The 13,757-nt window shown below is 42.1% G+C and overlaps 1 protein-coding gene and 1 long non-coding RNA gene across 2 annotated transcripts; both read left to right on the forward strand.

Annotated features, from left to right (window-relative positions):
- Window positions 1-319: 319 nt before the first annotated feature.
- Window positions 320-5,475, forward strand: LOC133146878 (uncharacterized). Its single transcript, XR_009711447.1, has 3 exons — window positions 320-1,546; window positions 2,301-2,501; window positions 3,131-5,475. It is a non-coding gene; the product is annotated as an uncharacterized LOC133146878 (long non-coding RNA).
- Window positions 5,476-10,664: 5,189 nt separating this feature from the next.
- Window positions 10,665-13,369, forward strand: LOC133146116 (zinc finger protein OZF-like). The gene is made up of 2 exons (XM_061269461.1): window positions 10,665-11,563; window positions 11,878-13,369. Exons 1-2 carry the CDS (start codon window positions 11,482-11,484, stop codon window positions 13,116-13,118), a joined length of 1,323 nt encoding a protein of 440 aa, XP_061125445.1. The 5' UTR covers window positions 10,665-11,481; the 3' UTR covers window positions 13,119-13,369.
- The last annotated feature ends 388 nt before the right edge of the window (window positions 13,370-13,757 follow it).

Consider the following 13,757-nt stretch of genomic DNA (forward strand, 5'->3'; position numbering starts at 1 on the left):
ACTCCCAGACACGCACGAACACACACCCAAACACCCCCCCGTAAAAAACACCCTCAACATGCACCATAATAACCGACACATGCACCATTTTTTGTTATTATTATTGTAAGTACTATTTTTTTTTCCTTATTGTTAGTCTATAGCTGATTTCTGTACTCCTGTACAATTTGATTTTGATCCCCTTGAATTGAACTTTAGATTTATTTATTTTGAATTTTTTTTATTTATCAATAAATTAAATGTCATCTAAAATTGTTACAAAATAGCTACTTCCAAATATAATTAAATGTGACTATTTTTTTATACCAAACTGATATTATTTAAAACATCATCTAATTCTATGCTATGTTTTTATAGCCCTTTTCAATTATTTAAAGTATATCTTTCTTCCATCATTAAAATAACCTACAATATATGCTTAGTATTTTTTAAAGTACTAATTTCCTAAACTTGTATTCATTTCCGCCCCTCTAACTGATTTTATCACTATAATTAAGCCTTATTAGTGTTTTCCGTCGTATATACGTGGGAGACATCCTAATGCACACATTCAAGTGGTTTTATCACAACTTGTGTTCTATTAAACGCTTGAATGCCTCTTTGCCTGGAGGGGCGTTGACACAGCAAAGTTTCCTTAGCCCCCCACCCCCCGCCCAAAAAAAGAAAACGCCTCCTCAATTAACTCCCTCCTCCCGCCCTCCTCCTCTCCTTCCTCGGGGGACTGCTCAATTCAAATACAGCAAAATCAACTTTTCCACTTACCTCAATGGTGGTGCGTTCAAGGGCCTCACCTCTCGCTGCTCAATTCCAGTTGTGAAGTGGATGACACTCAGTGATGATTTGCACTATTTATGCACAAAAATAGAGAGAGAGAGAGAGAGAGAGAGAGAGAGAGAGAGAGAGAGAGAGAGAGAGAGAGAGAGAGAGAGAGAGAGAGAGAGAGAGAGAGAGAGAGAGAGAGAGAGAGAGAGAGAGAGAGAGAGAGAGAGCAAGAGAGGGGAAAAGACAGACTTTTAGGAGCCAATGGAAAGGAGGGAACAGAACACTATAATTTGGTCACGTGCTACAATGCTAACTTTTCTTCTGTACTGTTTTTTTTTTTTGTTATATATTTTTATATATTGATCATTGCCATTCATACTTTTTTTTTATCAGATTCTGATGCCCTTCCCTCCTTCTTATCAATGAGGGGGCGCAATTCCATTTACAAGTACTAATGATTACAAAATAAAAAAAGATTTAGTGTCGCAATTTTATAATGCACATGACGCACATAGCAGAAACTGCCACTGCTCCTTCTTGACAGGGAAAGAGGCACGTCATTAATGCCAGCAAAAAAGTATAATTCATCTCCTTTCCTTTCCAAAAACAGCCTCCACCAAAGAGCCGTCCTCCCTCCTGCTCCGTCAGCCATCTTGTCAGCTCCCCGCTGAGCGCTTTCATCTTCAGCTGTATTATATATAATTCATGGAGGCAAAGATATCTCCCGGCCCCCAGGGGGGAGCATTTTACAGCTAAACGGGCGTCCGCGCTTGTCAAAGGAAAGGTAAATGATCTTGTTAATGCGCGAGGCAATACGCGCTCCTCCTTCTGTCTGCAGGCCAATTGACAGAGTCAGGCATATATTGCAAGGGACAGCTAGTGTACCTAATGAGCTGGCCGGGATGTCTGTGATCAAGGTCAAATCAATGACTCGGCCCACCAAGTCATCTCCATCTGTTTTACAAACACACACATGGCACATTAGTTTTGTAATACCATCTGCACAGTCAATGCGACACTGATAGAGTTATTGATAGGCATATTGATAATGCCGCAAAAGAAGCAAAGCGTGCGTCCTTTTGGATATTGACTTGTTTTGCTTTATTGGAAAAACTCTTCGATGGCAGCAGGCGTTTGACAAATTATTTTTTGCAATTGAAATATCGCGTCGATCAATACAGTAGTGTCAATTCCCCCCCCCCACCTTCAATTTTGCATTTTGAGGCAAAACCCACACAATTCTTTGTCAGTTTCCAGTTACTTGTGTAAACGTACACCGAAACCTAACACCTCGCTAATGAGGTTGTCAGCTAAAGAGTTGCTAGCAAACTGTGAGGGATAATCTCATGCTGAGAACTCGATGATGGATGCTAATTGTTGCTATCTGGTAAAATGACACACTGCCGCTCACGGGAATTTGTTTTTATCCTAATCACCAAAATAAAGAGGAATGTTGGGTTTTTGAGGAAATTTGAGAATAACCTTAAATGTACTCTGCACCTACTCATTTTTGCATATCTACATTTTCCAATTTGCAGTTTACCGATTGGGGGTTCGCATTTCTTGTCCCTGCTGCTAGCTCGTTAACCCCCCACTTTCCAGTCCGGACCAAGCAAGGAGGTTTCATACCTGGAAGCTGGTCAGCAAGGACCAGCCCCTACTGGGAGCTCCGGAGCTCCCACTGGGCTTGGGGAGGAGGCGAGGCGGGCCAAACAAAAACACAAGCAGCCATCCGCACGGTAAACAGCCCACCTACTGGCACTTAGCATCTGGGCTGCAGCACACACACACAGTTGTCTATTCACATTCTGATGACGGCAAACAGTGTATAGTTTCAAGAGAGACAAAAAAAAAGAATGGAATGTCTTCAAGCTTGTAGGAGTTAAAAGTACAGTGAATCCTCTTGACATAACATTGTAAGCCTAAAACATTTAGTTGAATTGCCCAACTTAAAATGTTAATGAAATTCATCCAACATTTTGTTATTGAGGATAAAATGTTTCTGAGAAAAAACTGAAATGTTTTAATAATAAATCAAGAGGAAAAATGTAACCTTTTAATTCATCAAAGCTTTAGTATAGAGAGTTTTATTATTTGTTTTATTGACATCCATATGTGAGTATTTAACGGTACAAAGTAATTTATTACAAATTATTCCCCCCCCCAACCACAACTCACTTCCCCCAACCCTGTTTGAGAACCACTGGACGAGTGTAAAGTTAATCCATTTTCAATTGATGGCCGCTGTTGTTACACTGAAAACAGTTTTCTTTCTTTTAGCACTAGATTTGCTCTCTCACTTCTCTCTCTCTTTCTGCTTCTGTTTTTTTTTGTGTGTGTCTGCCTGCTTTTTATCCTTTTTAATTAGAAAGGTCTATTGGGCCACCGAACCAAGGACTTTAATCCCCAACTGACCAACAATGCAAAAAGCCAGCCTTTGAACAGCCGACAACCCCCCCCCCCCCCCATCCGCCTCCTCCTTTACCAATTGCTTCGCTGCTGGAAGGCTCCAACACGGCTCCAAACGTCGGGAAAAGTAGCTGCTCTTCCTCCGTCGTCTCTTTTGAGGTATCACACAAAGCAAATTAAGTGCGTGAAAGAGCATTTCAGGGCCGCACCGGGGTTCCGCTAAAGCTCCGGGTCCGAGGTCACCTGAGATACGGTCACCAAATATTTGAAGGTGTCGAGCAAACCGCCACATAAACATAAGTAACATTTTTAACCGTGGGTAAAAAATGGCGGTTTGGTTTTTGAGCCTTGACAAAATGTTTTTATTGCGGTGTCCCTCAGGAGTCAATTCTAAGTCCCCTTCTGTTTTCAGTATTCCTATTTCCTACTTTTCGCTGAATACTTACTCGGACTAGTTTTCCTTGAGTCATATTGGAAAGTAGCAACAGTCATTTGAGTCAAGTTTTTGTTTTTTCTACTCAAATCTGGAACCAATTAATCCGAACCAGTGCAAGTCACCACCCAATTAAGTTTAGTGTGTTTCACCACCTTGGATTGTTTCTTCATCATCTTGACAGTTGTCCAAATTGAGTATAAAATTCTGTTTGTGTGTATGTTTGTGTGACATTCTGACAAAATAGGGGTTTTGTGGTCATGAATACTAATGACAGCAATTTGTCGCCTGAGCTAATTTTCCTGTAATTTTGCTGATTATCTGTCAACAATTTGCCAGCATTGCTGTCTGACAATTACCGCGCACAATGGCCGCTCCAAGACTTTCAACCTCACCACCCAAAATGTGGACAAAGACAAACCAATAACAAAATGCTTTTTTTTTTTTAACATTAAGCGCGCTGTCTCAATGCTCCCTCATGCCAAAACGCTTGCTAATCACAGCCACCAATATTTTCCATAGCAGGCAATTAGCATCTCGCTTTCATGTGGCAAAATGGCTGAGGAGTGTCAGCACAGTCGCAAAACACGCAGCGAGAATAAAAGAGCAATTAAGACGTGGGGTGAGCAGAGGACGCAAGACGAGGCGGTCTGCTGCCGTGTGATTTGCGGCTTGCCCGGCCCGGTAATTAGCCTCGTCATTGTGAGATAATGGACTTGGCCCCTTTTCCCGCTTCTGCCGACTCGGCCCGCGAGGAGGTTGAAGGCCGCAAATGTGCTGCTTAACATCTGACTGGAGACCTGCCGGGTTTTAAACAAATAGATATTTGTGGGTCAAATATCGATCTCACAATGTACCATCAGTTACTGACTACTTGGTTAGTTGAATCTCACTTAGTTAGATTTCCGCTCTTGTGGACCTATCAACTTTTTTAGAGACGCCGTAATCTGTGAACCCTGAATCATAATCTTTGGCTAAATCTATGTAATACGGGTAATTCGATGAAGCAGTATTTTCCTGCAGAGAGGCGAAATCCTGTTGACTATTCAAGGATTGAATCATCCAACGGTAATGCCATTAGACCAGTGCCACGGATTCCTGGGCAAATGCTGTTTAATTGCCAGTAACCAGCCATTGTCTGGTGACGGCTACACACTATGCAAGTGGCGTCGACGACGGGATGGGGGGGGGCGTGTGAAAAAGATGGCCCCCTTGTCTTGAGCCAATCGCCATTGAGAGACAGATTTATGCCCGGGCTGGAAAGTAGCAGAGGCACTGGCTTAACCAAAGTCTTCAAGAGTCTAAACGCAGAGTTACTCTCAGGCCTTTTATCACAGGATTTGCGCGACAATGCGATTTGGAATGGGGGGGGTTGTCTATTGAAGATTTTTTTTTTGCGAGGATCAAGCCTTGTCGCTCACGTTTATTAGCGAACAACGCGATTGTTGCCGTTGTAATCGCCATGTTTATATTTGGCTTAAAGTGGAGAAATCGCTCGGTCCAATGAATGAAAGAGACTTGGATGTTTTTGTCAATAAAAGTGATGGCCGCTTTTTGCCGGACAATTGAAACGGGGGCAATTTAATGAGAGTTTGAAATCGGAGGCCCGCAGTGGAGGACGCAGATTGGAAGTGAGAGGTGTGTCGGGCCTTCATTGTGACGGGCTGCCCGGGAGACGGGCGGCTCTGCCAGGACAGACACTGACTGGCTTTGACAGCGCAAAGAACCTTTTCTCTGTGCTCTTTTTAATTTCCCCCCCCAAAAAAAGTCTTTTTTTTATTTTTTATTATGAAGAACCCCACCAGTCCATTCACACTCCCATTGCTTCTGCTTGGTTCTTTTTGCTCCACTGGGATTTAGTTAAAAAAAACTAAACTGGGCTATATTTATTTATTTATTTATTTATTTATTTATTTATTTATTTTTAGATATTTTTTTTTTAATTTGTTTCATAAATTTTTTATGATGTGTAACACAATGACTTTTTGTTCATGCTAACGAGGGCAAACAAATCCAATCTCTAGAGAGGACATTTTAATAATAATTTAAATTTAGGCCTTGAGTCACCTTTCAATTGTCCGGTTTTACTTTTATTTTTTACCTCTGTTATTGTCGCGTTAAAGTCATAAGAGATTATTTTGAGCATCACCCATATTTGATGAAGTGCAACTGCTGGCTGGCTCCAACGGGCCTGTGTGTAAGATCAGGATTCTCAACGGGTGGTAGGTTGGGTATCTTTTTGCGAGGAGCAATTAATCTGCGGTGCCAGTCACCCGGGGAGAGCGCCAAACCTCTCGACGGGCTTTTAGCGGCGGCGCTAATGACGAGTTTGATACGTGCTTTTATCGCGTGCCCTTCGATGACTGCACCGTTTCATTAGACATGTCTGCTTCATATCTCACTTTGCACCAGAGCGAACTGTGAAGGGATTAATTTTATGATGGACCCCCTACCTTCTCCTCCCCTCGCCTCCCTCCCCGACTCCGCTACCCAGCTACCAGCCAGGCACCCGGGAGGAATAGCGCCTTTGTCGCCCTGCCGTTTTTTCCGAGTTGAGGAACAAGAGGAGTTTAATCCTCATTGTCAGGGAGACTGCCGAGGGTGAGAGGGGGTCCTGCGGCTGTAAAATGATCCAACTGGCCTCGGCTAATCCCCTGCTAACCCCCCCCCCCCTCACTCCCTTGCCTGACCCCCTCCCGGCCTCAATTCATGCAATACTGCCACTTTTTCGTCCTCTGAATGATGCTCAAATGTTTAAGACAAAAACATTGGGATTAAACATGGATGAGAATGAGAAAGTGAAAAAAAAAAAATATTAAGCGCACGTAAACAACATAGCTAAGTGATTTTAGCGCCATATATACGTTTAAGCGGGATTGAATTAAAATGAACTGCATGTCGATGTTGCGTCGACAATCTCTCCTTTGAAAATTGCTCCATCATGTCCATTACTTTGGGAATGGGTTAATCACATTGAAGTGGTCCTGATGACATTTAAAGAAAACATCTGCATTGCACAATTAGCACAAAAGAAAAAGCGACAAAACGCATAAATGGGCCACTAGACGACTTCCCATTAGAGAAGTGGGATTATTTGGCGGCCGGACGTCTCGTTGACGTTAAGTCTTTCCCCGCACTAGACAGATGCCTCGTCGATCTTTTTGCCTTCCATTCCTCTCCCGTTTAGCCCCTCTTTTCTTCTCTCTCTCTTTTTTCTGAGTGACAGCTCAATGGCTGCCTCTCCCAGGCTTATCAAGCCTCAGCAGATGGTTGACTTGGATCGCTGTTCATACGGCACGATCCGCGACGGCGATAAACGCCGTAACAGAGGAGGGGGGGGGGGGGTATGCGAGGGAGAATGAATGCCATCTTTCCGTGGTTCCGCCTTTCTTCTCTTCTTTCTTCCCACCATCACAGTTTCCAGTTCCCACCTGGACCCTCGAGCTCTCGGTCTTCTTCGTCCTCCACCTTAAGCTCTTCTGTCCTTCGCCCCTCCGTTTTTGGATGTGAACCCGTGCAATTGTCTCGGCTCCCCCCGCCGAGCTGGCGCCATGTCTAAAAGTCCCCAGGACCCCCTCGCTCACTCAGGGGGCCCTCCAGCCATGCCAGAGATGCCCTTGTTCTCCTCTTGGAAAAGGTCAGATCCAGTCTTGTCATCCCTCTTGCCCAACCCTTGATCCCTGCGATGTCATCCTCACGCTGTCATTTATGTACACTTCACCTGCTTCAATGGCTTTTTTTTAAGGCACAGACATGATGCACACATATTATTTTTATGTATTTAATAGTATATACAGAGAATTTGGAATTTTATTTCTGGGAGAGTGAGGTTCTGCAAAAAAAAACATTTTTTATATACTACACTACTACAATGCCATATGTTAGGCGGCATAGTCCAGTTCGCCCAGTTATGGCCATCTTCTGGCAACCACCACAGTGCACCTGCATCCTTCCAATCCATGCAGCCTGACCCGCTTTTTGTTCTGGTCCCACCCCCTCACTTCAGTCCCTAATCAAGCAACCAGAAACTAATTAAATGCAGCTCTCGTGGACCAGACGCCAGGCCTGGACAGAAAGAGAGAAGGAGAAGGACACAGGGACTCAGTGTAGAGAGGAAAGGGGGGGGGTGCAGATATTTGGGTACGTTTTGACCTACACTGCTTGTTTTTTTTTTGTAAGGTATTTTTAGTTCTACGCTTCATTTGAGTGCCAAGCGAGCACTGTAATCACCAGCGCACCAGTCACATGACGCAACCGACACCCTGGAGATATTTGGAAAGCGGGGTTGCGGGAAAAAAGGTACAACGGGGACCGAATAGAATAACGAAAGTATTTAAATGCAGCCAAGTGTCTGTGAGAGTCCCCAGAAAAAGCTGGCGAGAAGTGATGGAGAAAGTCATTAAGAGAAGCCTGTTCAAGTAGATAGGCCCCGAAAGGAGATTTGAAGAGGGGGAACTGATTGCACATGTCTCATTGCGGCTCTTCACCAGTTCTCAGCACCCCGGGGCTTAGAGAGCGCTTTCAAAGGCGTGCTGCACAGTTTGAGCTCTATATGCGTCTTTTGGGTGTATTCAAGGAAATAATATATATACATCTTCTCTATCAGTGAACTTGAACAGTTAGCACCATATTTGAAAAGAAAAAAAATGTGCGTTCAATTATATATTCTACTGAATGACTTATTAATGCTCAATCAAGATAATAGGCCTTCATTCGTTCCACAATGGGGAAAAGATATATATAAAAAAAATTGTAGGCTGCATGTTATTTGCTATGCCATATTTATCATTAATCCAAATAAAGTATGATTAGTAATGAGGACCTTTAATGTGAATTTTATTTAAAATGCTGATCGTGATCCATCAAGATAAAAGCCAAATTTCCCCCTTTCATTTTTACATCATATTGCTATTTAGTCATATTGACATTATTATTATTATAGTTGTTATAGAATAAATGTTATTGTTGACTTTAAAATAACTCTTTTAAAAAGTTTTAGTTTGTAGCCAAGAAATAACCTAACTGCACATTTGGACACTCCTTGTGTCACTTATTTTACGTCATTGCTGGAAAAAAAAACTTAAAAAATACAAAACGGCGACATCCTTTGGTGGAATTGTGCTATTGCTACAGGAGTGGGGCGATAACTCGTGATCTAGCGCTCTCTGCTGGACGTTAAGGAGGTCACAACGGTTGGATCTCATTGGCCTTCAACCACTCCAGGAAAGTGATTGATAAATATTTGAATCATATAACTTATTGGTGTGGTGTTGAAGTTAGGATATGTGTGTGCTGGGATCGCTATAGCAAGTTTAGTTTTTAATATTTCAATTACTTTTGAGTTTATACTGTAGACTTTTGACTTTGATCACATTGAACTGCAGTTTTCACTAATGGTTTAATACATTTTTATTGTACATTTTACACAATACACTTTACTGTATTGTATAATATTCCAAACACAAAGTAGAGCCAGTAGCTCCCGATTAGTTATTTAAAAATATTATAAATATATTATATATATATATATTATATATATTATATAAATAATATAAAAATATTGCTAGAAATTCGATGGCTTTTAAAATTCAAAGTCTGATTTAGATGCAAAAAAAATTCAGTGTTAAAAATTGGATGTAAAAAAATTCAGTGCTACAAATTCGAATTCAAAATCCGATGGCACAGATAAACTTCCATACTTCATATATTAAATCCAGTGGATTTTAATTAGGGATGGGCGATACCAATGATTTTGGAATCGATCCGATACCCAGTATTTCCTACCCAAAATACCCGATATTCGATCCGATATCGAGCAGCAAAACTATCAATTTGTAAAGCCACTGGATACTTACATTTAATATTGTAATACTTTAGTGTTGTTTATAGGAAGTGGAGTTACAAATAAAACGTATGGCGTTCGACCACAAATTGAAAAGGGGAAAACTTTATTTATAAATGACTGACTAAAGCGTAGTAATTATTGCTTCAAATAGCACATCAACCACAAATGCTTACGATTATTGGTTAGCACCTGATACCTGGATATGTCTTGCCTTTCTGAAACGCTGCTTCTAAGGTACTTTGGTACCTTAGCCTCGGTGTGGCTGCAGGGTTTTCCGTCGCTGCCTTAGTGTCTGCGGCACGTTTCAACTGCAGCTCTTCATGAACCGTGGGGTGAATTTTGCTTAAATGTTTTGTCAAGTTTGTGGTGTTGCCACAATATTTAATTGTTTTGTGACATATTTCACATTTTGCCTCGTTGTTATTAAGTAAAATATAATATCCCTAAACCAGACTTCTCTTGCGTTCGGACTGGGCCGCCGCCGTGGCCATGCTTGTTTGTGTTTGTTTGGATTGGAACGGGGGGGGGGGGGGGGCGGAGGAGAAGGGCTTGGCTTGTGAGAAAAGGGGGCGGGAGCAGAGCAGAGCAGGACACGCCGGTGCAGCAGGCGGAAGGAAAAGTAGTGCTAGCATGAGTGCAAGTCGTCAAATTGGAGCAGAAAAAAATGAGGAAAAATAGCATTAAATAATTGTAAGTATCGATATTTTAGCCAGGGAGATTGATACTCAAAAATGAGCAGCCTGGATCGATATATCGATATTTTGGTATCGATCCGCCCATCCCTAATTTTAATAACTGTGTATGAGTTTGTGGGGTCATTTGCTGGTCTATCAAGAATAAACATGACTACATGAACATATTCGTGCCTCACAATTTGCGATGTATCGTTCAAATATGACATTTAATGAGCAATATCGTACAGACAGCATATCAACAGGGTTTTGATACATCGTGTTACACGGGGACTCTATAAATTCTATTATCATCGTTCTCTTCGTCATCCGCGAATGCATAATTAGCATTAGCAGCTAGGCTAAATAACGTCGTCATTGACCCAAACACGCTTTTCAGACCTTTTCTGCTCTCAACGTTGATGGGAGCATCTTCGTCCATATTTTCTGAACAGCTTATCTTCCAGCACGTTTACATGGAAATAAGAGCGGTTAGTGCCCAAACAGCAAGACCAAATGCGCACTGGACAAACGGCTTTGAAAGAACCGGGTCGCCTCCTTCTGCTCATCGCTGATTGGACAGTTTTGAATTTGCGCAACGTCAGTTCTTGTACTTGTAGGGGATTGGCGGAAACGTTCGTCAACAATCAAACGACCTTTTTAAAACAAAAATACGCGTATGACGGAAATAAACAGAATCGAATTACAAGAATGACTAGATGTTAGTTGTTTGTTTCGGTTCTCAGGGGACTGAAACATTTTTTTTTTAAAGAGTCTAAAAATAAATTAATTTTAAAAAGGTGGAAAAAATGGGGTGGTTTCATATCTCTTATAACATAAAGAAAACCGATGTGGAAATGGAAATGTTTAGAATGTGTTGAGTTGCTTTTTTTTTCTGGGTGAAGAGGGAGGAACTTACACTCCACCACAGTCGGTGATGGTAATGCGCCTTATTAGTCAAATGCCTACCGTCTAAAAAGACGAAGAAGAAATAGAAGACGAAGAAGATTAGGGAGAACAAGAAGAAGAAAAGGTTCAAGTCTTGCGTCTTCTGCAATGACGTCAAAATATTCAACGAGTTAATAAGGAACAACGATTGTGGGCGTCGACGAAATATTCCGATGATTGAAGGAATAATTGCAATCACTTAATCAATTCGTGGGATTGAAGAAAAGCATAGTGTCACCCATGGTAACACGCATGAGGAAAACCCGTCAGTTGCTCGGCTTGTGGCGAAAGGCAATTTTGATTTGGAATGTTCTCGAATTTTAGTAGTCCTAAACGGAAACAAATGTACACACACTTTTTTATTGGAAAGAACCTTTTCTTAGATTTTAGCGAACGAAATACGCGTGTTAACCATGGCGTCGCACGAGAAGCAATTTTGTCCGGCGAGAGAGGGCAACGAACGACAACGACGTCAAACAATGCCACACTTCCAAGGTTTGCTCACATTCTTGCTGGCTGATCATTTAACACATTTGATCTCGTGCTCCCCTGCCACACAATCGCATTCATTGTAACGGTAAACAAAGTTCAAATATTTGGGAATCACTCTTCCAAAAGACGATTACATAAATTGTAATGTGTCTAAAATAAAATAAATAGTGCTCCAAGTACCACCATAATGACCAACATTAAAGTGCAGTAGCGTGGTAGGTCTAAGTGTTCATGAAAATAGTACTTAGTCAACAGTATTATGTATATGAGCCACAGGACATGTGCCAAATTGTGTTTGTGTTACTTGTGTCCTGGAGATGTCCAGCAGCCAAGTGCTCGTCAGGAGTGGAGGAGCTCGCTTTTGCAGCAGGACAATTCACAGCTTCCCCACATCAAGGAAGAAGAGAAAATTGACATCAGCAAGTTGCCACTGCCTGTTGTGAAGAGTGAGGAGGAGGAAGAACATCCCGCTCACTTCAAAAAAGAGGACCATCTCCACATTGAGGAAGAGGAGCAAATGGATGTCAGCAAGTTGCCAGTGATTGTGGTCTCTGTGAAGTGTGACGATGATGAAGATGAAACACCCCAGTGGTCGCAGATTAACCACGAGAGCCCAAGTGGAGGTACACTGCCGAACAATCTGTTAGCGCCGCTGTCGGACACCGATGGCATCGAAGAACCTTTGAGGGATGACGCAGATTGCGAGGACAAGCAGTTGAATTGTGGAGAGGAGGAGGCAGCTCCTAAAAAGAAAACTTCTCACACACGTAAATGTCACACAGCTGAAGAACATTTCAGCTGCTCAATTTGCGGGAAAAAATTTGCTCAAAATGGACCCATGATTAGACACATGAGAACACACACAGGAGAAAAACCTTTTAGTTGCTTAACTTGTGGTAAGGCGTTTTCTCTCAAGGAATATATGAAATCACACATGAAAAAACACACAGGTGAAACCCCCTTTTGTTGCTCATTTTGTGGTAAAACATTTTCTCAAAAGAAAACATTGCAATCGCACATGAGGACGCACACTGGAGAAAAACCCTTCCGTTGCTCATTGTGTGGTAAAAAATTGGCTCTCAAGCTAAACATAGTCAAACACATGAGGACACACACGGGGGAAAAATCCTTTCTTTGCTCAACATGCGGTAAAACCTTCTCGGAAAGGCATCGTCTAGTATCGCACTTGAGAACGCACACGGGAGAAAAACCATTCGCTTGCTCGACTTGCGGTAAGACCTTCTCACAAAGGCATCATATGGCTTCACACGTGAAAACACACACAGGAGAAAAACCTTTCGTTTGCTCCGTTTGTAGTACGGCGTTTTCTCGAAAAGTCAATCTCGAGATACACTTGAGAACGCACACTGGGGAGAAACCTTTTCGTTGTTTAACTTGTGGTAAAACGTTCTCTGTCAAAGCAACCATGGTCAAACACATGAGAACGCACACAGGAGAAAAACCCTTTCATTGCTCTGAGTGTGGTAAAAGATTCACTCAAAAGGTAAACATGGTAATACACATGAGATCTCACACTGGAGAGCAAGAATTTTGTTGATCCGCGTGTTTTTTTTTAACGATTTTTTGCAGCACAACCACAAAGCCAGTCTTTTTTTAGAGTACCAACCCTTCTGAAGCGAACGTGTTGTACAGTCCGTCCCGGGAGGCCCGTAGTTTGAATTAATCCTCGCAAATCTGGCGTTGGTCTTCCCTTACTTATGATTTCATGCTTTGAAAGTCAAGTTTTGAAAATTTTCGAGATTATATCCTCAATTTTCAGGGAAAATAAAGCCAAATAGCAACGCGTTAGCACCGAATGTTGTTGGTTGTTTTTCTTTTCTCTTTTTTTTCTTCTTCGTAATTTACTCTCGCGTTTACTCGTGTCATGAACTATTAGCTCACTATCGCCCCATCTTCGCGGCAAAGGTACTGGCTGCCTCAAGGCTCGTATTTTCACCCGCTGACTGCAAGCAAGCACGCACCGTTTGCACGCGCTCAGTACAGTGTGTGAGTGGTGCACACGCTCACACGCACGCCCTGAGCGGCACAACCTGTCACTGCCGCAGCCTCCATGATTCTCGTCTCCCGTTGTTATTTGAACAAGAAATACAGCTATTTTGACTATGAAAATGATCCAAATGGTTAGGAAACACACCAAAATTGCATTAAAAGCATAGACCATAGGACAGATATATTA

Source organism: Syngnathus typhle, linkage group LG22 (assembly GCF_033458585.1).
Source record: "Syngnathus typhle isolate RoL2023-S1 ecotype Sweden linkage group LG22, RoL_Styp_1.0, whole genome shotgun sequence".
Lineage (NCBI taxonomy): Eukaryota > Metazoa > Chordata > Actinopteri > Syngnathiformes > Syngnathidae > Syngnathus > Syngnathus typhle.